Source organism: Balaenoptera musculus, chromosome 8 (assembly GCF_009873245.2).
Source record: "Balaenoptera musculus isolate JJ_BM4_2016_0621 chromosome 8, mBalMus1.pri.v3, whole genome shotgun sequence".
In the NCBI taxonomy this organism is placed as follows: Eukaryota; Metazoa; Chordata; class Mammalia; order Artiodactyla; family Balaenopteridae; genus Balaenoptera; species Balaenoptera musculus.
Window position 1 is genome coordinate 97932887 of NC_045792.1, and position 26763 is coordinate 97959649.

Here is a 26763-nt window from a genome sequence, read left to right on the forward strand (position 1 = left end):
TATATATATATATATATATATATATATATATATATATATATAAAATAAATATCAAAGAAATTATATATCTATCCTGGGATGGGAAAATGAGGGAGGGATATGTATAAGGAGGGGCATTTTACTCTTCCTGTTCCTCAGACCAGCAGGAAAAGAGGGGAGACATCGATTGAAGTCTTCCTTTTCCCCGTGGTTCCCTCTCTTTGTCCCACTTACCATCTAAGGAAACAGCACCCCCTGTTGTTGGTGCTAAGTGACCAGGAAAGAAACCCAGGGAGAGGCGCGTCTGGGTGGAGTTTTGGTCGGAGGAGGGAAGGACCTGGAGAGGAGAGTTAGTTTTCTAGGCTCACTGGCACTTAGTTTCCCCAGGGAAGGGGTCAAAGCCCCATGACTTTGGTGGTGGTGGTGGGGAGATCAGGAAAAGAGCTTGGCTGAGCTCCAGAAACAATATTGGATAATCCCCCCTTCTTGGGGGAGAGGGATTATTGTGGGCTTCTTCAACTGGCCCCTCAAAGCCTTCCCCCAACTCACACGGTTGACATTATTTTTAAATTCAAGGCCGGGAGAGAAGAATCCAAAAAGCAATATTTCTCATCACATGCCAAAAACGGGATAGAGAGAAGGAGTGGCAGGCCTCGGCCCCTCCAGTTGTCCCCTGGGGATGACCCCTCAGCCCACCTCAGTATGGTGCTGGGTAGAGGGGATACCTACCTGGGTTCTAACCTTTAAATAGGGGAGACCCCAGCCTCTAAACAGAAGCCCTTTTATTTTTTATTCTGATTAGCCATTTTAAACCAACAAGGAATAAAAAGAAATCCTGATCTAACCAGCTCCCCCTGACTTGCGTTATTTTGTGTGGTTAAGGCAGGGTGAATGATCTCTGATGGGAAGTCAGTTACAAGGAAAACCTCATAAGTGTCTCTGGTCCTGGTCCATCTTTAAGCAGGACTATAGTGAAAATAACCACTTAAAACAAGAGGTCCTGTTTTTATTTCAGTGACTTAAATGTTTCAGAAAAAGGTCTTTTGTAACCACCAAAACTTGTCATTTCAAAGCTTAGAGAGCTCTTGACTTTTGCCACAGTTGTTCCTTAATACAGAATTTTGTCTCTGGAAAATAAAGCTCATTTTGGATGTAGTCAAAGGTGAGCCGGTGGATGATCACAGTATGAAGGCCTGTTAAAGGCAGACAGACTAGAGGGATATATGGGTGGCAGTCTGACATCTCATATGTCTCTTCCGTTTGTCAAAAGCAAAAGGCTGTGCCCTAATTTTAAAAAGGCACCCTCAGATACTAAATCTCAGAAAACTGGCCAGAACCCTTTATTTTCACTGTCCATAACTTAAGTATATAAACTCTCTTGCTCTGAAATCCTAGTTAAAACGAGCTGAATGAGTGGTTTTCCACCTGCTGATCTAGGTGAACAATCTTGGCTCACTGCAACAGATTTTAACTGTTCTGTGTCAAACTGAGCTTAAAGTCAGATTACATTAGCTTGTTTTCGCATGGATGTTTCTGGTTATCTGGCCTGCTGCAAAGACTGAAGGGATTTATTTTACATTTTGCTAGTTTAGGCTATCTTTTTTTTTTGCTGTCTTAGAAGCTTAGAAATGTTTTCACATCGGCCAAATAATTTCATTGTCTTAAGGAATGAGGCAGGTCAAAAGTTCTTATTATAAAGAGAAGCATTTACCTTTGCTTGCCAGAGGTTTATTTCAAAAAATGATAGGCTTGACCAAGAAGCAACCTTGCTGAATTATGTTGGTGACTGTGGGTGCTTTTTCCGTTGGCTACTCTGTTTCAACACAGAATTGACCCAGAACACAGCTGAGACCTAAGTGAATCCGCTCCTTGAGACAGAGCCTGAAGATCATCCAGGTTACTGGTTCTCAGCATTACAGGCAGAGTGTTATGTGCCTGCTGTGGAAAGGTATTAGCAAGCTCTGCCTCGCCTTTGGACCATGTTCCCCTATCTCATTTTGGTTGTTTCCCTGCCTGCTGATGAGATAATGTAATACAAGACCCAAATCCCCTCAGATCTTAGCATGCCTTGGCTTAAACCCTGACTCTCCTAGAAAGGCACTTACCTCTTAACAGGCAGCCACACTTCAGCCAGTTTGATAAATGCAATTTTAAGAAAATTAAAAATCCTAAAAAATCAGATAAAGTCCTAAATCAGACAAATGGCACAAAAGAGATGAAAGCTTCCTGGGAGAGGAAGAGATGTCCATGAGAAAGCAAACTGGGCTGAGGCTTACAAAAGCATAGCCCTTCTCTCTTCCAATGGGTTCATCTTAACTGAGCACAGCAGGAGCTGGCTTCTGTCCCAGCTGCAGGGGATGCTCCCAAGGCAGTGACCAAGAGCCTGGAAGGCAGCTTTTGTCAGCGGGTTCCGTACAGCAGAAAGGTCCTCCTGGCAGAGTCCCCTGGTCCTGCTAGCGGAGGCTGCTGCTGCTGCTGGCCTGAGAGCTGCCCACGCCTGGGTGGTCGGGGCTGTGTCGGTTCTGGGGAAGAAAAGCGAGCAAGAGTAAGAGAGCCAGACTCCACCCAGGACGAGTGAGACGGGAAAACTCACCGGGCTGCAGACACCAGCCGCTCCCATACCTTCTTTTTCTTCTTCTCTTTCTTCTTCCGTTTCCGTTCAGGATCCTCTTCTTTTTTCTTTTTCTTCTTCTTGTGATCTGAATCAGATGGTGTTTCTGTAGGAGAGATGAGGAGCCTATTACCTGTCGAGCTCAAAAGTCTCCACTGCCGTAAGTCTGAAGACTAGAGGAAAACTCCTAGTCGAGGGCAACTGCTTTTCTTCAAATGACCAGAAAGGATTCGGAGGCACTGCTTAAGCTCCTGTCCCAAGTTCCTACTTGCCCAGGAGACCCACATTATGTCAGTTTCTTCTTTAAGGAGAATCTGGGAGTCCAGGGCTCATAAGGAATTTGACTGGGTTTTTAACTGAGGAAGGTCAAAACAGATTCAGAATGTCCGATTTTCTGGCTTTGAAGAGAACCACTTCTTACCTGGGGGGACCGGATCCTGGGTACGGCTCTGTTTGTGCTTCTGCTTATTCTTCTTCTTGGGAGGCTGAATATGCATCAGACGACACTGCTCTGGCAACTGAAGGAACCAAAGGAAGGTCCAGGTGAGTAGAGGGAGGAAATCCCCTGCTCCCATCACCTGTTCTGCTCAGTAAGTTATGAAGGAACAGAGGTAGACAGAAAAACCACCTCCGTGCCTTTCAGGCCTCCCCACGAGGGGACTCACCGGGCCTGTGTGGAGGCGGAAGCCAGCCAGCATGGTCCCTGTGATAGGATTAAAAGAGCCACCAAGAATAGGGGGCTTCTCAATGAGGGAGCGGAGGCTGCTGTTGTCATGGGAACCAGGCAGATCAATCATCCCTGGCAGGTCAGGCAGGAAGTTACTTAGCTTCTCCTTCACTTTCTTCCCACAGAATTTATTATAGGCATGTTCCAGGTTGTAGTGTGTGATCAGATTAGTGCTGCCTGTCAGCTCTGTGCTGCCTAGAAGATACAGGGAGAATAATAATAAGAAAAATTAGTCCCAAGAGGAGAGAATTTTTTTTTTACGTCATTGACCCAGAAGGGAAAGTAAATGAATCTTTTAAGTGAGAATTACCAAAAAAAAAATAATAATAAAAAAAAGTTATTTTTAAAGTAAGAAATAGCAAAAGTAGGGCTTCCCTGGTGGCGCAGTGGTTAAGAATCCGCCTGCCAATGAGCAGGGGGGGGGGACACGGGTTCGATCCCTGGTCCAGGAAGATCCCACATGCTGCGGAGCAACTAAGCCCGTGCGCCACAACTACTGAACCTGCACGCCACAACTACTGAAGCCCACGCGCCTAGAGCTCGTGCTCCGCGACAAGCCACTGCAATGAGAAGCCCGCGCACCGCAACGAAGAGTAGCCCCGCTCACCACAACTAGAGAAAAGCCCACGTGCAGCAATGAAGACCCAACGCAGCCAAAAATAAATAAATAAATAAATAACTTTATTTAAAAAGAAATAGCAAAAGTAAATAACATACAATAAACACTAAAAATATAATACTATAGAATGGTAGGTTGGAATGAGAAGGAGAAAAAATAGGCAAAAATCCAAATAAGGCAGCAGTGGAAACTGCTTTAACCCAATAAAGGATACACTCAGACTAACCAGAGTAATAACTTACATGATGCTTATACTCTGCGCTAAGTACTGTGCACTGCTCTGTGTTTCATAAATGTACTAATGAGAAATTATACTTTTGGCCATGACCAGAATAATATAACCTCACAGCTCAGCTACAGCCAAACTTAGGGTCAAATATGACCCAGTGGCTTGAGTGTCTTGCTTCCTTTTTTTTTTTTTAAATAGCAAGAAACACTAATCACCTTTACAGAGAAAAACGGGAGATTTTTCTAGCTACTGCTGCATAACTTTTGTTACCACCATCTTTAGTCTTCCTAATAATACCAAATATGATAGCTTTGCCTAGAAGAAAGAAATGTTTGATTAGAAGCTGGGCAACTAGACTTCTAATCCTAGCCGTCCTCTATGCCTCAGTTTCCGCTTATCTATGGAATGGGGTAAAAGCTACCTTAATTACACAATTTTTTTTAAGGTTCAAATGAAAACATATTGAAAAGTATAAAGTATTATATAAATGGAAGGCATTATTAGTATAAACATTTCACGGCTGGCTTTTTTGAAAGAATAAAAACTTATGAGTAATTTAACTAGGGTCCAGGGGCGAGGGCAGAAATATCTAGCCTACAATTTCATGTATAGTTATGATGAACACTCAGGGTACAAATGACAAAAGTGACTTGTTTATAATCATTCACTTGATAAAACTCAGGTTCTGAGCTATGAGCCCACTGAGGGCAGAGAAAATGCCTTGTTCATTCATGTACCACTGGTGCTCAGCACACATTAAATGAACAATGTATTTTTCCTCCCCACCTTCAGGCCTTACGTTATTCTTTTCCTTTGTCTTCTCAAGCCAAATATCTCAGAAGAGTGGTCCACGGTAATGGCAGGAGACTCAGTGCCCCGGTACTTCTCATAACTCAGCACTGCTTCCTGCCATTAAGAGTATCCTGATTTTTTTCCTGTCAGCTCTCCTTCCAGATGATTATTCTCAAGGCTCAGGTGAAAAGGCACTCTGTGCTTTTTTGTAAATTCTTTAACTTAAGAGTCCATCCAACTTTGTTTTGCCCATCAGTTCTATGAAGATGACTTATAAATCTCTCTTCTTCAGTTTCCTCTCCTGAAAACTAATCTTCCATTTCCAACATTGTCTTAGTTAATTCACTGCAGATTTAATTTTTTTTAACTCCAAATCTTCCCCACCTCACTCATGGTTCCTTTATTCTAGTACATGGCACCCACATTCTCCAGATATCTTTAGAAGCAGTACTCAGTTCAAAAATCTCAATGGTTTCCTATTCCCTCAGGAAAACGCTCAAATTCCTTTGACTGTCACTCACGGTTAAACACATCTTACTGTAACTTAGCTTCAGGGCCTGACCAACTGCTACTCCCCTATGTAAAATTTCTGATCCATCCAAACAGGTATCCATCATCTCCTGAAAAAAATACCCCTCATATTGTTTCCTTTTAGAAAAACTGACCTAATTATAGGAAAATTCTTCCTGATTTTCCTCACCAGTATGAATTCTTCAAAGTCCACCTAAAGTGACAACTTATTCTTGCTGTCATGTTGAACGACAAGAAACACATTTTGAAAACCATTACGCAGTTCTTAGTAGTTGTATGTGAGGCATGACCAGAAAATAATGACATTGATCCTGACAAGAAATAACAGTCACTACTTTATCTTTAAACGACATACTTTTCATTCTTAAGTAAAATTAGCTGCTTAAAAGCAAGGACCACGGGGCTTCCCTGGTGGCGCAGTGGTTGAGAATCTGCCTGCCAATGCAGGGGACACGGGTTCGAGCCCTGGTCTGGGAGGATCCCACATGCCGCGGAGCAGCTGGGCCCGTGAGCCACAATTGCTGAGCCTGCGCGTCTGGAGCCTGTGCTCCGCAACAAGAGGCCGCGATAGTGAGAGGCCCGCGCACCGCGATGAAGAGTGGCCCCCGCTTGCGGCAACTGGAGAAAGCCCTCGCACAGAAACGAAGACCCAACGCAGCCAAAAAAAAAAAAAACAAAGCAAGGACCAGGCTTACTGATCTCTCTCCCCTTCTCATCACATGTTCCCTTTTTACGCACCCAGTATTTGCCCAGAACGGATAGTCAATATCTATCAAGTGATTGATGTATATAGGTACAATCAGAACAGGTTAAGGTTATAGAAACTGCTGGTAGATATCAACCACTAATTAACTAAAATCAAGTCAACCTCGCTATGCTTCAGTGGTTTTTTTTTTTTAAGATTTATAAAATATTTATTTATTTATTTATTTGGCTGTGTCGGGTCTTAGTTGCGGCAGGCGGGATTCTTCGTTGTGGTGCGCGGGCCTCAGGAATTGCGGCGCATGGGCTTAGTTGCCCTGCAGCATGCGGGATCTTAGTTTCCCGACTAGGGATTGAACCTGCATCCCCTGCATTGGAAGGCGGATTCTTAACCACTGGACCAGCAGGTAAGTCCTTGCTTCAGTTTTTTCAACTATAAAATGCAGATAACAATGCCTATCGCAAGGGACTATTTAAGTATTCAATACTATAATATAAATAACTGCACTGTGAACCTTAAAGTCTGTAACAATATTATTATTTCCCTCAGCTCTTGATGTAGCAGTAGGACTTGGGATGAACTGAAAGGCATCCTGGAGACTTAAAACACGTCCAGAATGACTCTTGAGGACCTCCCTGGTGGCGCAGTGGTTAAGAATCCGCCTGCCAATGCAGGGGACACGGGTTCGATCCCTGGTCTGGGAAGATCCCACATGCCGCGCAGCAACTAAGCCCGTGCGCCACAACTACTGAGCCTGAGCTCTAAAGCCCGCGAGCTACAACTACTGAGCCCGCGTGCCACAACTACTGAAGCCCACGCGCCTAGAGCCCGTGCTCCGCAACAAGAGAAACCACCGCAATGAGAAGCCCGCGCACCTCAATGAAGAGTAGCCCTCGCTCGCCGCAACTAGAGAAAGCCCGCGCGCAGCAACGAAGACCCAACGCAGACAAAAATAAATAAGTAAAATAAATAAATTAAATAAATAAATTTATTTTTAAAAAATTCTAATCACTTCCAACAGATGAGGAAACGCCGAGGCCCAGAGAAGGAAGGAAGGCAACACGCTCCAAACCAACAGGAAGTTTGAGGCAGATTTGAAACTAAGTTCGCAAGGATATTAAATCAGAACTCTCAAGCTGCAAACTCAAACTCTGGATAATTTTTAGGGAGCCATAAACCACTGTCAGGGACAGGGGCACGATAGAGCATGAAAGGTGGTCACGAATATCTACTCTTCTCATTCCCAATCCATCCCAAGAATTCATGCAATCCCTTTGCTTGTGAATCCTCAGAGTCTCAGAGTCCTCTCCGATATACAGCTCTGGAATCCCCGCACGCGTTACCTACTTTACCCCTAACCTCCGCCAGCCGGCTGAGAGCCACGCCCATCCCCTCCTCGCTATGATCTGACTGGCTGGCTTTGGCCAGGCCTCGTACTCACCTGGCAGTTCCCGCATTAGGTAGAAGGGGCCACAACCTGCCGCTGACTTGTCAGCGCCGGAAGGGGCCGAGGCCGCGGTTGGGGGCGCGGCCGGGCCGGGCCCTCCACCCGGAGGAGGAGGCGGTGGGGGTGGAGGTTTTCCAGCTCCGAAGCCGAGGGCGGTTGGGGGCGGCGGTGGGTCAGCCTGAGCCCCGAACAGCGCCGTGAAATTCTCCATCGTCCCCTCTGCCCCGGCGCTGTCCCGGTGTCTGGCGTTAATGATTTTCATTGGTCAATCTTTTCCCGGGCTACCGCCCCCTTCCTTCAGGAGCCTCTTACCATTGGATTGCCTCGGGCCCTGCCTACCCTCTTCCGGTTACTACTTCCGGCGCCTTCTGAGAACGTTCCGGAAGTATTACCTACCTTTATTAAATTCTCCTCCGATACCTCCGTTCGCCACAGTCGTATATTCAATAATATGACACGTAGAAAAAGCGACAGCTAGGTTAGCCAAGAAAGTATCAAATCCCTCTCTCAGTTTTTACCTGCCGTAGAGGCCAATCAGAGATCTAATTCCGGGTCCAGAGGCGGTGCATCCGACACTGGGCCCAATGGCAGCCTCAATGGTGGGAGAGGCGGGACCAGACCTACGGACGCCGAAGAGCGGTCGGCGCCCTTAGGGCCGGAAAGATGGCGGTCCTGGCACCTTTAATTGCTCTAGTGTATTCAGTGCCGCGACTTTCACGATGGCTGGCCCGACCTTACTACCTTCTGTCAGCCCTGCTCTCTGCTGCCTTTCTACTCGTGAGGAAGCTGCCCCCTGTCTGCCACAGTCTCCCTACGCAACGCGAAGACGGTAACCCGTGTGACTTTGACTGGGTGAGCGACCCCCGCCTTAGGACCCCGCGACCTTGACTGTCCCTGCCCCTGCCCCTGTGATTGCATCCGGGAGCCCCGAGGTTTACCTTTTTGAGAACATCTGAGGTTCCGAGCCTCTAGCGGACTTAACAGACTATTAGGAGTGTAGGGCGTGGATCGTCATCGAGCCTAAGCCTCTTGTTTGGGATGGGAAAACATCCGGTTAGCCTGCACAACAGCCTAAGTCTTCTGCCTTTTGAGTCCAAGCTCCTTTCCATCTCAAAGTTCATACTCGGCAACAGACCTACCCAAACTAGGCAAGTACATTGTTTTCCAGTGCTGCTCATTATGTAAAGCCTTTTGAGGAACCAGTGAGTTAAACAAGGCAAGTAGTATTCTCGTTTTATTGATGAAGAAGTTGATCTAGGTGTGGTTAGGCGACTTGTCCAAGGTCACACAACTAGTGAGTGACTAGGACTTGAAACCACTCTTCGGCCATGGCACCAGCACGCTCTGTCAGCCATTGCTTAATTCAGTTAACAATTACTGAGTGAGGACTGTTAATGCTAGGCATTGTGCTGCATCCTGGGGATGTAAAAATGAATAAAATTGTTAGGGCTATTGAAATGGAATTGTAAAAAATACATTGCAAAGAAATCTATCTCAAGCCTCTTGCAGTATTCCCTGAGCTGGAGTGGAGGGACCACTCAGAAAAATAAGTTGAACCTCTCTGACCTCTGCTGTATAGCCGCATCTGTGTTCTGAGAAAGGAGGATCACCTGAGTTTTTGTCCTTTTTTCAAGGCCCCAAAATGAGTCTTGACCTTGAACAGAACCCACTTCCTTACTTTTATTCTCTATCCCTTGTTTACTTTTTCATACTTCCTCTGTCCTTTCCCATTGTTGTTAGTTAGCTCAAATGTAGCCATGCTACTTCAAAAGATCCTATTTTTATCTATACCACTTTAACCAAAATGAGATTCAAACATATAAGTGGATAGTAATAAAGATTTTAATAAAAGGAGGGACCTTTTATGCAATTAATTTCTCTGTATACTCTTGTCTTAATTACGTGCAAAATACTGTGAGGTTTTATATTTTCATATTACTCTGTTATGTTTTTTGTTTTTAAACTATGTAGGGTTTATAGCCAGTGTTTGTTTTCCTGGAAAATCTGTGTTTTGCTGATTTACCCTGGTGATTTGGAAGTTAGAATATAAGGTAAATAATGTTAGCAATAACAGGTAAACTTCAAAATTTCAGTGGCTTAACAGAATAAAAGTTTATTTCTATTTTATTAAATAAAAAGAAAGAATCAAGTATTTTGCTTTTCCTTTACATACTGTCAGAGTAACCAAATAATTGATATAGAAAAATTTGAGCTTACAGAAGGAGTGATAGCATTTAAAAGTCATGTAGCATTCTCTAATGAAATAATAAATCTAGACAATGATCATCTAAAGCCATCAGATGAAAGGTTGCTATGTCCTCTGAAGTGATTCAGTAGGGAGTACCTAGTACCTCCTATGATGTATTTTTGGCAAAAGATTTGGATTTCATTGTATTCACATCTCTAGATTTCATTACCATTTTACAAGAAATATGGGAAATAGAGGATCATCATCGTCAGAACACATACCACGAGTATGCAAGCAGCCAAATCCAAGAAAGTCAGAAGGTTGACAGTGCAAATGACTCAAGGTCTTCAACAGATAAATAGCCTGGGGTAAAAAGGAAGAGCAGGTATCCTTTAGAAATTAAAGAAGACGAAAGAAACACATTGGCCAAATGCAATTTGCGGTTCTTGCTTGCTTGTTCCTGACTTGAACAAACAACTGTACAAAGTTGTACAAAATCTAATACTTTGTTCTTTGAATTTGAATAAGGGCCAGGTATTAGATAACAATAAGTAATTATTGTTAATTTTGTTAGGTATGATAATGGTATTTTGGTTTGTTTTAAAAAAGAAGTTCTTGGGACTCACCTGGTGGTGCAGTGGTTAAGAATCCACGAGCCAATGCAGGGGACACGGGTTCAATCCCTGGTCCGGGAAGATCCCACATGCCGCGGAGCAGCTAAGCCCGTGCACCACAACTACTGAGCCCACACGCCACAACTGCTGAAGCCCGCATGCCACAACTACTGAAGCCCGCGCGCCTAGAGCCTGTGCTCCACAACAAGAGAAGCCACCGCAATGAGAAGCCCACGCACCGCAACGAAGAGTGGCCCCCACTTGCTGCAACTAGAGGAAGCGCGTGTGCAGCAACGAAGACCCAATGCAGCCAAAAATAAATAAATAAATGAATAAAAATTAAAAAAAAAAAAGTTCTTATCTGTAAGCAGTACATACTGAAGTATTTACAGGTGAAATGATATAGTTGGAATTTGCTTTAAGTTTCTCCAGCAAAAGAAATGGGTAGCATAGATGAAATTGAACCATATTGGCAAAATATTACTATTGAAGCTGAGTAATAGGGGTTTATTAAGGTATTGTAGGGGTCAGAAAAGAATTTTCCCTTTACCCTTCTGAGGTCTTGCCTGAGACCCCTCTAATAAAAGACAGATTAAAGACAATTAAAATACAAACAGAAGTTTATTAGCATGTATAACTTGTATACACGGGAGATACCCAGGGAAAAATCAGTAACTCAAAGAGGTGGCTTCCAGCTTATATGGCATCTTCAACAAAGAACAATAAATTTGTGGAGAAATGACGGGATGAAGGAAGGAGTTTTAGGCTTGCAAGAGCAGAAAACTGTGGAAAGGTAAACTAATGGTAGATAAAGGCTAGTTTGTTATGTAGATTCCCCTGGTGCTGTCTCCAGGCTGATAGGGTCTAAAGTTATCTCCCCTGATTAGCTTTGTTCTTGGTAGAGGTTGGAGGGACACCTTTGAGAATTTATGTCCTACCTTTTGACAAATAGGTAGAGGGCACTGAGCCTTTCTTTATTCTACTTCTGAATTGCCTTTAGACTCAAAATAATCCTTATGTCAAAGTGGCATATTTTGGGGTAGCATATTTTGCTACCCTCAGTATCCTCTCTGCTTTTGTGTATGTTTGAAAATGTCCTTAATAAAAAGTTTGAAAACAATGAATAAACAAGTGAACAACCAAGGGGGCTCAGGTTTATATAGTTATTCTGGAACCCTGTCTCATGCTGTCTTCAACTGATGGCCTTAAGATCATCCCAGCATCATCAAGCCAGCAGATGAAGAAAGAAAGGTGGACTGCAAGGGCATACATACCCTTTCTTAACCACCTGGGCACAGAAGTGGCACATCACTTCCATTCACATTCCATTTAGAAGTACTAGTCACACAGTTCTCCCTGGATGCAAGGAGAGAGTCTACCTGCAGTATGCCCAGGAGAAAAAGGAAATAAGGTTTGGAGTATACATGGCCAGGCTTTACCACAGACCCATTCTCTGTCTTTAGAGTATATTCCTTTTAGTCCTATCTCTGGTCTCCTGATTGGCCATACTTCCCTTTTTAAATTCATCTTTCCATAATTATAAGTGCCAATTCTAATCCAGCTTCATTCTTGAAAACTCTTCCTAATTTCTACTCGGATATAATATTTAGTAAGGTCTGTCACATTCCCTACCCCCCACTTCACATGTCCATTTCTAAATCCAGTCAGTTGCTTTTTGTTGGAGATTGAGGCTAAAAACCTAAGTCCCTGATTGCTAGCTGTAAATCGCAGTTAATTGGTTCTGTCTGAAGTAAAGATTTGGATCCCTGTATTATAAACAGAAAGGTATGGAAAGCCTCAGACCCTCCCCCTATACTTTCTCTCACAAAGTCCTTGTTATTCTTCATTGCAGTCTTTACTCTTTGAAATTATGTCATGTTTAGTGTCTGTCTCACTCATTCACACGGAGCTTACATTCTAGAAGGTGAGAAAGAACAGTAAGCCAAGGGTACTGAAAAGGATCTTTGAGAGCTTTGAAAGGCCTCCTTCAGCTCTCAAATTATATTAAAGGTGCATGGATTATCACTATGAATATTAGGTGGAGAGGAATGATTTAACTTACATGAAAACAAACAAATGGAATAACCATATGTTGTATTAATGGAATATTACTGAGAAAGTTTACCTGGAAAAGTTATTTTACCAGGGTCACACTGAGTTGATTGTAATATCTACAGTTTTATACTATATACTTCATATAACTCTTTCATACTCATTTAATCCTCACAACACCATTTTGAAATATTCAGTCAAAGAAACCAAAGCTCAGAGGTTAAGTGCTTTGCTGAAGGGCACCAGCCAGTTTGTGGCAGGGACAGAGCTGGAATCTAGACCTTCTGACTGGTGTTTTCCCCACTACACCTTCGCTGACTCCAGTTATTTCTCTATTGTTACCATTCCCAGTTTGGATCTCTGTTGGTTTTTATTACATACTTGGCTCCCTTGCTCACCCAAATCATTTCTGTTCATGGCATTCCTGTCACTCTGATTCTGTTCCAGAGAGAAGTAGAGATCCTGATGTTCCTTAGTGCCATTGTAATGATGAAGAACCGCAGATCCAGTAAGTGTAGCCTGCTTCTCTGTCTCTCAAGATTAGGACTAGTGACCTCTGAGGTGCTTTCATCCATGTTATGAGAGGGGCGTTATTTGGTGAACTTGTCCCTCATTCCGTGCCAAGGCTGAATTTGATCTTGGACTTTTATCCTCTTCCCCCTCTCCCATTTCAAAGTACTCCAGGAAGAGGGGCAGATAATAGGTCATAGGAGCATGCAGCCCAGCCTGACCTGTGACATCTCTGTGTTTCAGTCACCGTGGAGCAACATATAGGCAACATCTTCATGTTTAGTAAAGTGGCCAATGCAATTCTTTTCTTCCGCCTGGATATTCGCATGGGCCTGCTTTATCTCACACTCTGCATAGGTAAGGAGACTGCAAGACTTGGTTGTGGGAACCAAATTCCATCCCCAAACCAGGTTCTCCATACCCTTCTGCCATATCTTATACCTAATTAATTATGTGTGAGCCTCAGATGATGAGAATCTACAGAGATTTTAAGAGGAAGGGAATGTGTCTATGTATGTCCACAAAATGCACTCTTTGGTGCTTGAAATCTTTGAGTTGCTTTGAAAGTAAATCCCCTGCCCAAGGCCTTATATGTTTCCTGTGACAACTTTTTTCTGTGTTTAGTGTTCCTGATGACATGCAAACCCCCATTGTATATGGGCCCTGAGTACATCAAGTACTTCAATGATAAAACCATTGATGTGAGTACTCTTTCTCCCTCTGTTTCTTGGGTCCCTTGTGGGTGATTTTGTAGTTGTGCTCTCCCCTCACTAGGAGGAACAGCAGTGCTTCAGAATGCAAGTCAAGGGCACTCGTTCACTGTGGGATCTAGAGGAGAGGTGTAGGGAAGCCAGGATGAGGAATTAGGTGCTAAGGTCTGAATCTTTCCAGGAGCCTGTGTAAGCCGGTTCACTGTTTGTTCTGTGTGTGACAGGAAGAGCTGGAGCAGGACAAGAGGGTCACTTGGATCGTGGAGTTCTTTGCCAATTGGTCTAATGACTGCCAGTCATTTGCTCCTATCTACGCTGATCTCTCCCTCAAGTGAGTAGGACAACGGGAGGGATGACAGAAATTATACCTTCCCTCTCATTGTTTTTGGCCTTGATTTTTGCATATTGCAACCAAAGGCACTCCCACCCCCACCCCCAAATATCTGTACTTCTACTTCATTGATTCATTCTATCTTCTTTCACCATGTTAAATAATATATTCTTCTCAGGTACAACTGTACAGGGCTAAATTTTGGGAAGGTGGACGTTGGACGCTACACTGATGTTAGTACACGGTATGTAAGGGCCTGGGCAGGGGATCATTCAGAGTGATATATACACAGATGCATTTACAGAGTACCTTCTGGGCCCTGTAGGTACAAAGTGAGCATGTCACCCCTCACCAAGCAGCTCCCTACCCTGATCCTCTTCCAAGGCGGAAAGGAGGTCATGCGGCGGCCACAGATCGACAAAAAAGGACGAGCTGCCTCCTGGACTTTCTCTGAGGTATAGGAAAGAGTGGGCAAGTTTTGGAGGAGGGTGTGGAACAGTAGGTAGGTTTTAGAGCCCAACCTGGGTTTAATTTCCTAGTTCTGCTACTTGCCCATAAGCTTTGAGAGTGTGGACTAGTTATTAGACCTCATTCATGAATTCACTTAGCAGATTTATACTGTTTCTACCATGTGCCAGACATGCTAGTACTGGGCAACAATTATTAGTTAAGATTTAGTCTCAATGGCTCTTGTACCTATAGTCTTTTTTCCTTGGCAGTACATTGGAGACGGTAGCACTTGGCTCACAGGTTTTGTTTTGCAGGTTACATTAAATAATGTAACCATAATTCTTGGCACAGCGACCGGCACATAATACGTAAATATTAGTTGACTTTTCCAGGTACCCAAAAAAGGACAGCTGGGTTAGAGTAGATTCCTGTCCTTTGCTTCCTCCTTTCCTAGACTGTGTCTAAATACAATTGACCCTTGAACAAATGGGTTAGAACTGTGTCGGTCCGCTTATGTGGGCATTTTTCAATAGTAACTACAGCACTACACGATCCATGAGGTTGGTTGAATCCGCCGCACGTGTGGAACCACGGATTCAGAGGAACTGTGGATACGGAAGGCTGACTATAAGTTATAGGTGGATATTTGACTGCAAGAAGGGTTGGCGCCCCTAACCCCACACCTTTGTTTAAGAGTCAAGTGTACTTAACTTCCCAGACATAACACCCCCTTCCAACCTGAACCCTGATGTGTGCACCTCTTTTGCGCAGGAGAATGTGATCCGAGAATTCAACTTGAATGAGCTATATCAACGGGCCAAGAAGCTATCAAAGGCTGGAGATAATATCCCCGAGGAGCACCCTGTGGCCCCAGTGCCCACTGCAGTGCCAGATGAGGAGAGCAAGAAGGACAAATAGGATCCCTGCCTTCAGTACTTCCTCTCCTGTCAATCCCAGGCACCTCTGAGGCCCTACCCTTTCTGTAGCCACAAGCGTTGCCTGAGGCCTTGGCCGTTTTTTTATGTTTTCCCTGTGTGGCTCTGCCTAGGAGGGGCAGGAGATTGCTTCTGATTTTTAAGAGGCATCCAGGGAAATGACAGGTATCCTCCAGGAAGGCCTCTACTGCTGTGGTCTGCTATTTCACTGGAAGGAGGGAAAGATCTTATATGGTGGAGGGGGAAATGCTTTCCTTCCAACCTTCGGCCAGTGTGTCGACTGCTGTGTGCTGCCCACACATCTCCATCACACTCTGGTTTCATTATTCCTCATAATGGATCTACACAGCCTGCTTAGATTCGATTAAACCCTAACATAACAGGCCAAGTGCTAAGATTTTTCCCTCAAGACGCTTGCTGCTTTAAGCCATTTTGGCTTGGTCTGTGGCCTATATTTAAAAAGTATAAGCCTGTCACTGGTCCCAAGGAGAAATCTTTAACCACAGAGTTTTCTCATTGAAGATAGTATTGAATAAGCTCCCTATTTTATGGAAATTGGGAGGAAGGGGAATAGAAGTTTGAGACTGCCTTTGTGTGGTGGGCCCTGGAGGAGAAAGCCCCTGGGCAGGGTCTCACTTACCCTCCTACATCCTCCCCACACCCAGTTGATGGTTTTCCATAATAAAGAGACTGGGATTTACTTTTGATTGCGCCTTTGTGTGTTATTCACGTGTTAGAAAAGCGAGGCAACTGCAGAGGAATTGTCCATCTTAATTGCAAAGGGCATACTGATCAGTTTCACCAAATGCTGTACATCGGTCCCCACGATTGCGGAGAGCTGGAGAAGGTTTAGATTCCCTAACCCTAGAGTTAATTTGTCTTGGTTTGGGATTGGTCCGCGGGTCCCCGGAAGGCGGTTTTGGGTAGGGATCGTGATGCACACCATTTAGCTGGTCTCGCGGTTACAGAAAAGCCTGTGTGAGGCCGGGCTCGTTGTCAGAGCTGCCCGCCCCCCCAAGCACTGGTGGTTCGGTCTGGAGCCTACCTCCCCCGTCTCCGCGTGCAGAGTGGCTCTGCCCGAAGGCCCCGCCCCCAGGCCACGTGTGCGCCCAGCGCCACGCTTTCTGCAGTTTAAGAGAGGTTTTGTTTGGAGAGCTGAGTGGGTTGCGGTTTGGATCGCGGAGCTTGGCTGGCCTCCTCGGTGGCCGAATCTCCACCCTATTCCCGCCCCAGGTCGGCTGGGTTCCCAGCCGGGCTCCAGGCGCCATGGCTTCCCGCGGGAGGAAGCGGAAGGCCGAGGCGGCGCTGGCCGCAGCGGCCGAGAAGCGGGAGAAGCCGGCTAGCAGCCAGAAGGGAGTGGAGGAGGCGAGCGTCGTTATCGAGCATTGGTGAGGGGGTCTGGGGAGTAATGGGGGGCGGGCAAGGGCGCCGCAGACCAAGGGTCCCAGTCTTTGACCTTCCCCATCTCTCCTTAGCATGAGCTGACGCGTCTACGGGCGCAACGCCGCGGCCCTGAGCCAGGCGCTGCGCCTGGAGGCCCCGGAGCTTCCAGTGAAGGTGAACCCTACCAAGCCCCGGAGGGGCAGCTTCGAGGTGACACTGCTGCGACCCGACGGCAGCAGTGAGTGAGGGCCCGGGGTGGGGCGTTGGGGGGCATGGATCCGAGGCGAGGAAGCGCGGGTCTCAAACCGCCGCCACCTGATGATTTCGTGGACTTTTCCCAGGTGCGGAGCTCTGGACTGGGATTAAGAAGGGGCCCCCACGCAAACTCAAGTTCCCTGAGCCTCAAGAGGTGGTGAACGAGCTGAAGAAGTACCTTTCGTAGGGAGGTTTGGGCAGAAGTCCTCACGCTGAGGTTTGAAATGGGAAATGGGGGAGAGTGGACTGATCTTGGTGTGGCTTTTGGCGAAGCAGCCCTTACTGTTAAACCCCTTATTTCACACAGGACCTACATTTTCATAACTCTTTTCTGCTCTCAGGATTTCCTCTAGTGGGAATACCTCTTCCCCTTACTGGTGGGAAAAACTGAAGTCCGCAAAAAATGATTTCTATCCAGTGTGCCCTTTGCTAACTCCATGTTTCATTTCATTGTCTTTGAGCTAAGTCGTGGAATACCGATGGTAATGTAAATGATTATAAAAATGCAAATTGTGTCCTTAGAGGATGCAGTTAATTGTTGCCCTTGGGGTGTAGACCAGTTTTATATATTTGTTTAAAAAAACTCATTTTCCTGTAAATCCCACCGGTTCCCTTATTTATTGGTAAGTTATGATTCTCCCCTTTCCTGATCAAATCTTTGTGTAACTTCAGGTATGCCTACTCCTGTCCTCCTGTGTTTTTTGTTACTGGTATGTTGTTTCTGTTACCACCCCGTGTAATAACCCTGCATTGTAGTTCTCACTCCTGGTCACAGGATTTGACCTTGTCTTTATCCCTAGTGCTTCATAGAGTGCTTTGGCATGTTGTCAGGCACTTGATACGTTGAGTGAGATGTGGGGGGAGGATGCAGTCCTTGAGCTCTCCTGGGTTTGTGGGTTCAAGGGAGGAGGGCTGGCTATATGATTGCCTGGAGCCCTTCTCTAACTTTTTTCCCACTCTCATTTTCACAGCCTCTGTCCCTGGTGATGTTGGAGCATTTATGACGGGACATGGCCAAACTTCAGTCATGTGCCTGAAGCTGTGGTTTCTTCTCCTCCAGAAACGGTGGTTCAGTTGTGAGGCAATCCTCTAGTAAGGCACTGAAAAGTTCTTGGATTGGTTTAATAAAAATTAGAGTATTTGGGTTTGATATAAACTATGAGTGATGAAGTAAAACTTAATCTTAAGGTAAGGGATGCCCTAAACCAGCCTTATGGGATTGGTCCCCCTTGTGTTTTTCATAGCCTAAGGTCACCAATTAACCTGGAACTCCTATGGTCCCTGTTAGAGCATGTGAAATACTTGTAAAAACTATGGGGAAAAACAAAATAATTTCTTTTTAAAAAAGCAACTGTATCTTTTTCAACTCAATTCTCCGAAGTGATGATGGAAGTACATCTTCCTGGCCCCTGTGGAGGTTCTGGCTAGACTAACCATACTGGCAGTGACTAAGCCACGCACATCAGGTACTAGACAATACCCTGTCACTCCCACCCACTTAGTGTTCCAGCCCAGCATTGCTTCACACCTCCTCCTGGAACATTTTCTCTCCCACAGAACCCCCACCACAGAGGCTGGTCTTTCTCAGCTCTTCCTCAATCAGTTATTAGATGCCTCTTGACCTGGGAGACCTGGCTTTGGCTGTTACCTATGACCCACTAGAGTTGTGACACACAGTTTATTGTTTCACTTGTCACTAACTGCAAAATAGATTATAAAGAGGTAAGGTGGTTCAAGTTCATAATTTTCTACTCATGGAACGATTTTTGCCTGCCTCCAAAAGCCTGGGGAGGGAAGGAGAGCTGGGGTATATCTGCCTCTTGTGCTAAGAGGACAGGGCATGTGCTAGCCCGCCCGTGTACCTTCTGTTAGCCAACATTTCCCACCCGCCCACTCCCTCTAACCTGCCCTCCCCACTCCACTACGTTAGTATGTCCACCTCTGTTTCTGACTCTGAGGAAGGGTCGGGCCACACGGAGGGAATACTCATGGGCACAATCCCCTCTGACATCGAGTCCACCACATCAATCTCTTCCTCTTCAGGGCTAGCAGGAAGTGGATCCAACAACTCAGAGTTGCCAAATCCCTCCTTGCTTGCCTCTGGAGCAGGGTATAATACTTCATCCGTAGTTAGGGACACTTCCAGCCCAGTCTCCAACCAGCTTGAACAGGGAGGTGAGAGGTCCCCATAGGACCTTTGGGGAAGGTTAAGGGAGTTGAGGTGGAGAAGTTTGTCTCTCTGACCATCCAGTGGCTGGGAGCTGGGAATTTCCAGGTCTGCAGTCCAGGAGCCTCCCACTGAAAGCACCTCCCCTTCACTCACCTCAGAGGGCATGACAAGGGGGCTGCGGGGTTCAATTGGCTCTCTGTTCTCAGAGGGCATGACAAGGGGGCTAAAAGGCTCAATTGGCCCTTTGTTCTCACCAGCAGGTTCCTTTTCCAATCCTGTGATTTCCCTGGGCCAGAGCTCCACATCTGGCAAACACCATTCTTCCCCTTCAATCCAGTTCTTTCCTGTTTCTGTCAGGTGATAACTAGGGGTCCTGCAGCCCTCAGCCCGGGGACTCTCCAGAGACCTTATGGGTGGCTCGATGTCTGAGCCACAGAGCATGAAGTCCAGGATTTCCTCCAGCTCACTGGCGGCAGCAGCACTCGTGATTCGGTACTCCTCAGCCTCACACGGCTGCCCGAGCAGGGCTGTGTCAGATGCATAGGGCTCTCTGCAGTCAATATCCAATCCCGGTGCCTCCCCTATCAGCTCTGGACTGGACCCGAACTCGGACTTCACCACTGGGTTGTATGGGGAGTGGCCAGCAGAGAGGAGAATGCCTTGTAGCCTAGAGCACGTGGGGAAGTCCTCACACAGGTCTGTGCTAGCAGATGACACTTCCTGCTCGTTACCTGAGGACGGCTGAGTCCCTGGAGGCTCTTCCGAGTCTTCAGGTTCTGGGATCTGAGGGCTGTCTTGAGAGCTTTTGAGGGGAGGCTCTTGAACTACCTCCCAGCAGGTCCCGTTGACAATCTTGCGAAGTTTCACTCTGCCAACCTGCCCCTCCTCTGCAGAGTCGGAGTTAGACGCCCTGACTTCAGGGCTCCGCTTCTTGTTCCCACCCGACTTTCCAAGACCAGATTGGCTCGGGGTACTATGTAGAGGACTAGTTCGCCCTGTTTTCTGCTCGTCTTCTGGTGCTTCTTTATTTATACTCTTCTGCCGCCAAAGACGCCGGCCAGGGGCTGGGGGTACTGAGCTGGGTCCACTTAAAAGGCTGGCAGGCTCGGAGGTACAGACATCAGGAGACAGCTTTGCGCGGCTCAGCCTGATCTTTCTGGGCAATAGTCGCTCGTCCACAGAGGGGTACAAGCTGGGTGGGGAAAGTGCTGTAGGACCAAGGGCAGGGTAACTTTTGTTCTCTTTAGGTCCCTGACTGTGGCTTGACGGTGAAGAGCTTTTCTCCTGTGGAGTTGGGCAGGCTCTGGCCTTCCTCTTGAGCAGAAGAGTGCCAGACAAGTTCTCTGTGTTCTGTCGGTTGTTCTTCTCCTGGGCCCCCTCCTCCTTCCCCGAGGACTTCAGTCTCACTGCCCCAAGAGGACAGGGAGTCTGGGTAACAGGCAGTGGAGTTCGAGGGCGGCGGATGGATGCCACCACCCTGGCAGAGATGGCAGCAGCACTTGGAGGTTGTAGGCACTCCCTGTTCAGTCTTCGACCCTGAGGGGCCTTCACCAACTTCCCACCCTCTAGCTGAAGGGATTCTAGCTCAGATACACGGAGCTGACGGGCAGCAGAAAGCACATCCTGGGCTTCTTCTCGAGATACTTCCATCTCTGAGGTATACAGGAAGTCCACCAGCTTCCTAAGTGTCCTGATCTTCAGGCCCCCCAGCTCGAGCACCACCTTCCGACCCTGAGCTGGCCTCTCCCGCTCCAGGCGCTCTGTGAAGAAGGGGCTGCAGGCCGAAAGGATGCAGCAATGGGCTGGGACTGCCTCGCCTGGAGGGAAACCCAAACACTTTGTTATCTGTCTCATGCCGACTGGCATGTTCATGGGTTAAGCACAGACATGACTACCTAAATGTGCTGCCTCTTCTCTCAATTTCCCTCCACAGAAGTTCAAGTAGAAGGATAAATTTATTTCTTCTGCCTGCCTGGAACATTGTGCCATTACCTAGCTAACTCAGTTTTTATCTATTTTAGGCTTTCAGAAAGCCTTCCCCCACCCTACCCCCTGTCTGGGTTAGATGCTCTGTAGCTATCATAGCATTCAGCCATCTGCGCTGTAACCGTCCATCTCCTTCACTAAACTGTAAGCTCTGAGAGGACAGAGACCGTGTCTGTCTTGCTCACTGAAGTATAGCCAGTGCTTGACACAAAGTAGGGGATCAAATACTTGCTGAGTAAATGTTTTTGACTCACACAAGAGTTTAAAACTGTATAGAAGCTGCTTGTGGTCTAACAGAAAGATCATGAGCTCTGGATATGGATAATCAGGGCTCAGTTCTCTCCTGAGCTCTCTCCACTGCCTGGTATCCACTGTCCTGAACAACCTTCTCATTTTATGGGCACTTCATGGGCAATTTCTGTCTCTCCAATGGCTTCAGTTAGCAAAGGCTTGCTGAGGCTTCCCAGATTCTACATCTGCCCAGGTATCTTTTCTGAGATATTAAGCATGCCGTAGCCTGCATGACTACACGGAGGTCCCACAAGTACCTCCAACGCAACCTTTCTAGAAAGTGAACTCACCATTCCCCACACTCCAAAACGTCCCAGTTTTTACTTCAAAATAAGATAGCACATTCATCCAATTGCCCAGGCCTGAAAACCAGAAGTCATATTTGATTCTTTTCTCTTACCCACTGCATCTAGTCAAACATTAAGTTTTTTAAAAAAGCTAATACTTTCTGAGTCCTTATTATGTGAAAGGCATCTACGGATTTTAGCAGCATTAATTCATTTAATCTTCGCTGCAACCTTGTGGGGTAGCTGTCATTACAGATGAGTAAACTGTGGCATAGTGAAGTAACATGCCCACAATTACAGTTAAGGAGCAGGGACAAGATTTGAACCCAGGGCTACAGTCTATGCTCTTAACTGCAGCAAGTTTTGTAAATTTTCTTGAATAGCTCATAAACTATGTATTTCTTTCTATTCTCAGTGCCTTAGTTCAGGCCACCATTCCCTCTCTCCTGGATTCCAAAATAGCCTCCTATCTGGGCTCAGTAACAATCTAATGATTCTTCTCATTGCAGCCCGAGTGCTGTTTCTAAAGCAGTTAGGACCTTCTTGAAACCTTTAAATACATTTCCCAGCGTTCTTAGGATAAGACCAACTTCCTTGGTGTAACACTTCAGACCTGCTGACCTCTCTAGCCACACCTCTGATCAATACACCTATAGTCTGTGCTCTAGCCATAATGAACCACTCGCAAATCCCTGGTCACGTGTACATCTCTACATGCTGTTTTCTCTGCCTGGGAAAATCTTACCCCATTTCCTCCTACTTCTATTTGTCCTTCACAACTCACCTATGGGGTTATTTATTTATTTTTAACAGTTGATTTTTTTTTTTAATTTATTTTTTGGCTGCATTGGGTCTTCGTTGCTGCGCAGGGGCTTTTCTCTAGTTGTGGCGAGCGGGGGCTACTCTTCATTCCGGTGCGGGGGCTTCCCATTGCGGTGGCTTCTCTTGTTGCGGAGTGCGGGCTCTAGGCGCGCCTGCTTCAGTAGTTGTGGCGTGCGGGCTCTAGAGCACAGGCTCAGTAGTTGTCGCGCACGGGCTTAGTTGCTCCACGACATGTGGGATCTTCCCGGACCAGGGCTTGAACCCGTGTCCCCGACATTGGCAGGCAGATTCTTAACCACTGCGCCACCAGGGAAGTCCCCTATGGGGTTATTTCCTCCAAGAAATTCTCCCTAACACCCATCCCCCAACCTACTCAAGTCTGTGAAGGATGCTCCTCTTTTGTGCTCCTGTATCAGCTTATACTTACCCCAATGTTATTTATTATACTGCCCAGTTACCTGGATGCACTGGTTATTGGAACGTCTCCCCTTTACACGGTTTCCTTACGAGGATGGACTTATCTTCATATATACTACATGCCATGCTAGTAAAGTATACTAGCATACACCAGGCAGTTGATACTTTTTATGTTTATTTTGAATTAAGGAATGCATCCCAACTCTGCACTTCCTAAGAGAACCAAGAGACAAGTCACTTAACTCTCTAGGCCTCAATTCGCTCATCTGGAACCATGAGCTGGAACCATGTAACGTTCCCCATCTCACAAGGCTGTTATAAGAATCAAATGAGACACTAAACTGTGCTATATGTACTCTGCAAACTGTAGAGTGTTACACAATGTTGGCTGTCATAATCCCTTTTGATAAATGAAGAAAGTGAACTGGAAAGAGGTGAAGTTACTTGCTCATTTGTTACTGTTAGTAACAAAACTAGGACTTAAACTCGGACTCCTAGTCTTAGGCCTTTTACACTATACCAGGCTCTACCCCAAGTTGATTTAACATTTCAAGTGTAAAGGGAAGGGGTGGAAATAAGCTATATGTTTTTAGGTTTAACAACAAAACAATAAAAGCCATCAATTTGAAAACAAGAAAAAAGGAAAATATGTAATAGTATCATCTAATAGTTACATTGTGCCTAGTACATTAAAAGTACTGTTCTAAGTGCTCTACGTATGTTAACTCAATGTTCACAACCATCCCACTACGGTGTATCCATGTTTTACCGAATTTCTATGCTTACAAAACTTTGTAATTAGTTTCATTTTTTTTTTTTTTATAGTTTTTTTTTTTTTTTTTAGTTTCATTTTTTAAGCGAAGGAGCATAATCTCACTTTCACTCTTGAAAAATGTACCTGTCCTAGAAAGAGCCAAGCTCTTTACCAAATAGCTTACAGTACTCAAAGGCGATAATTACACACTTTCCTGGTTTTTTCCTGCACTGCTTGGCCCTGAAGTCATTTTATCTTAGTCTATGGTGAGTTTTCAATTGAGTCCCTACTGGTCTCTTACCTTCTGCCTGCAGAAGGACATCACAGAACACACCACTCTGTTGCTGGTGATGAAGCTGCAGAAAAGCTAGCCGGAGGAACCGGGGATTCCTGTATAGGATTTTGGGACTGGCAGAAGAGCACATGTTGGTCTCTTAACAAACCTAGGTTTTCATGGATCAGATTCCTGTGGGTGAAATAATACCTTTCAGAAGCACGATTATACCTATTTTTTTTTTTTTGTCTTTGAAATGACAGGGAAATTTTGAAAGTGGGAGACAAAAGCATGAGTTGAGGAACCATAAGTCCAGGAACTGTGCCAAGGGTATCTTAAGAAAGAATATCCTAGTGGTTACAGGTGGGAGCTCAGAAACAGCCTAGATTTGAATCTCAGCTCTGTTATTTATTAGCTTAGATGTATAATTTCAGGTAAATGACCTAACTTCTCTGAGTCTTACTTTTCTCATCTAGGAAATGGGAATTATAACAGTACTGTACTTACCTCATAAGGCTGTTTTAGAGATTTAATGAGTCAATTTTACCAAATTGCTTAGTACTGTGAGTGTCTGACACGAAACTAGCACTCCAAAAATGGAGTTGTTCTTATCCTTAAACCTTCCTCATTCACATTTGCCAGAAACCCAACTCCTATACTGCTCACTACTCATATTCTTCCTGAGCACCGTTTCATGGGTATACTTCCCCAATTTAACACATTTTAACAAAACACCACGGAGTATTAAATGACCTCTAGGAAGTCGTACACACCTTCTTTTCCCTGAGCTCACTCTATCACACTAACCAGCAGAGGGTGCACAGTAAAGAAAAGAAGCTGTTGGACTTGGTGGGAAGGTCTCTCACAGCAGTAAGAATATTGCCACCGTGGGTTCAGATGTTCTTGACCGAAGTGAGCCTGATTCCACCTGGAAATTGGCAAAGAATCTGGCCTTTCGGTTTGTCAATCTGGTCAGTTCTCTGGCTAACAATAAAGCAAGGATAATTAAGCGTTCTACCCCTCCCAACACAAGCTGGGTATTCTGACTTCAGGCTCACTACGTTTCCAGCTTTTTTGCACTGAGATCCCCACACTCACTGCACAGCCGGTGCTCCTTCCCTGGCACGCAGTTTTCTGTCAGGTGGCACTGAAGCTCCGAACAGTTCACGTCAAACTATCAGGAAAGAAAAGAGTGGAAAGGTAAATTAAGAAACTGTAGGCTCAATTCCATCCCAGCCAGGGAGATGGGGATGGAGGATGGCAGCTATTGCAAGGGCCCAGAGGTAGGCCCTGGGGAAGCTTCCCAATCCACCAGCCCTGGGCCTTGTCCCCAGACCCAACCTGGAAGAGCTCTGCGGCAGGAGGTGCTCCTGCTGTCCTCTCCGCGCTTGGGTCCTCGGTCCAGCCTGCCTTGCTTCCTCCCAAGGTCCAGGCTGGCGCGGGACGGGGCTGGGGGTGGGGGTGGGGGTGGGGTTTAGCAAAGCTGCACAACGTCCTGAGGGTTCTCCCCGTCCAGAACCAAGGGAATCGGGGTTGGCGGGGGCAAGCAGGGCTTCAGGGAAGGCCCTGCAAAGCTGGGCGCCTCGGCCCAACTCCTTTGAAGACAGAGCTCTCGGCGCAAAGGTTTCTGGGAATGGAGCGTGGGGATCGCGGAGGCCCTAATTCAAGGCTCACCCAACACCGTCACCTCCGGCCGCACGGGCTTTGCAGCCACTCCCTGGTGCCCTCGTCCTGCCGCAGGCCCGGGGATCCTTATGCACTGGGAAGTGGTGACAGCGAGGGCCTGAGGCCACGCGGCCGGTGCCACACACCTCGCACCACGTTTCCGCTCACCGCACGTCGCGGCCCCGACGTCCTTCCTCCTCCCCCAGCTCGCGGGCTTACGTCTGCCCGAATACGTTATCCCCATTGGCAGAGGCTCCTCAAAGAGCCAATCACAGGACGAGGAGCGCTTTGGGCGGGAGGCTAAGTCTCGAGGGACTTGGAGGCTGCGGGAAGGCGGCAGGGCTGCGAGAGGAAGGGGGAAGGGCCCGCTCGGAAGGAATTCTTCTGGAAGCCGGCCTCGTCCTCTGTACCCGATGAAAACACACGGAAAAGAGGCTCAGGACTCCCAACGGGGCAGGCTCCAAGGTGGTAGAAGGGCACCTGCGGCTTCCCTTTGAGGAGGCTGCGAATGGCCTCGGCCCCACTAAGAGCACCCCAGCCGTAATGGACGAGAAGGCCTCTGGATGGCTCCAGTCGCACCTTGTCCCCCATGTCTCTCACTAGATGTCTCCTAAGGCCAGGAATGTTCTGGAACAAGGTCCTCGGGCTAGTTTCTGAATTCAAGTTTTTCACAGATTCCACTCCAGCCCCACATCTCGGAGACCTCGTGACCCAGGGGGTGGCAGAACTTTCCGTCTGGAGGGGGGGTCACCGGTGTTGATTTCCTTCGCACACTTCCCGACTGGAAACAGCTGTTCTCAGGGATGATATCAAAAATTAAAAGATCTCGAGATTAAACATTTAGAGAGAATGCCAAGCCACTTTAGAAATCTGGACAGCTTCTCTCTGCCCTGTGCGCGTTAGGACGCGGGTTCCGGCTTCGGGTCGCTGCCAGGTGATGTCCAGCACTGGACGGCGCCGGCTGAATCCAACACCACTGGGGACAAAGTGTGGTGAATTCGCCCGGAGCAGCCCCCGCGGAGGCCAACTGG

At 46.5% G+C, this 26763-nt stretch overlaps 4 protein-coding genes across 6 annotated transcripts; 2 read left to right on the forward strand and 2 right to left on the reverse strand.

Annotated features, from left to right (window-relative positions):
• Positions 1-964: 964 nt before the first annotated feature.
• On the reverse strand, positions 965-7897 carry MED19 (mediator complex subunit 19). The gene is made up of 5 exons (XM_036859775.1): positions 7633-7897; positions 3256-3512; positions 3012-3108; positions 2602-2696; positions 965-2501 (listed from the first exon to the last, which is right to left on the reverse strand). The coding sequence occupies exons 1-5, from the start codon at positions 7847-7849 to the stop codon at positions 2433-2435; spliced, it is 735 nt and encodes a 244-aa protein (XP_036715670.1). The 5' UTR covers positions 7850-7897; the 3' UTR covers positions 965-2432.
• Positions 7898-8180: 283 nt separating this feature from the next.
• Positions 8181-16135, forward strand: TMX2 (thioredoxin related transmembrane protein 2). Of its 2 annotated transcripts, XM_036861413.1 has the most exons (8): positions 8181-8490; positions 12940-13000; positions 13246-13359; positions 13627-13703; positions 13937-14043; positions 14222-14287; positions 14369-14498; positions 15265-16135. In XM_036861413.1, the coding sequence occupies exons 1-8, from the start codon at positions 8302-8304 to the stop codon at positions 15409-15411; spliced, it is 891 nt and encodes a 296-aa protein (XP_036717308.1). In that variant the 5' UTR covers positions 8181-8301; the 3' UTR covers positions 15412-16135. The 2 variants fall into 2 exon arrangements, with proteins under 2 accessions (XP_036717308.1, XP_036717309.1); XM_036861414.1 differs by lacking the exon at positions 13246-13359 and having other exon boundaries at positions 8302-8490; positions 15265-15411.
• Positions 16136-16508: 373 nt separating this feature from the next.
• Positions 16509-18222, forward strand: SELENOH (selenoprotein H). 2 transcript variants are annotated; one of them, XR_005020965.1, is made up of 5 exons: positions 16520-16816; positions 16904-17049; positions 17153-17283; positions 17739-17776; positions 18038-18222. XR_005020965.1 is itself a non-coding variant. In XM_036861415.1 (4 exons), exons 1-3 carry the CDS (start codon positions 16695-16697, stop codon positions 17251-17253), a joined length of 369 nt encoding a protein of 122 aa, XP_036717310.1. In that variant the 5' UTR covers positions 16509-16694; the 3' UTR covers positions 17254-17283; positions 18038-18222. The 2 variants fall into 2 exon arrangements, 1 of the variants encoding a protein (XP_036717310.1); XM_036861415.1 differs by lacking the exon at positions 17739-17776 and having other exon boundaries at positions 16509-16816.
• A 765-nt stretch (positions 18223-18987) lies between these two features.
• On the reverse strand, positions 18988-25493 carry BTBD18 (BTB domain containing 18). The gene is made up of 4 exons (XM_036862524.1): positions 25409-25493; positions 25166-25241; positions 24095-24259; positions 18988-21053 (listed from the first exon to the last, which is right to left on the reverse strand). Exons 3-4 carry the CDS (start codon positions 24216-24218, stop codon positions 18988-18990), a joined length of 2190 nt encoding a protein of 729 aa, XP_036718419.1. The 5' UTR covers positions 24219-24259; positions 25166-25241; positions 25409-25493.
• Between the last annotated feature and the right edge of the window lie 1270 nt (positions 25494-26763).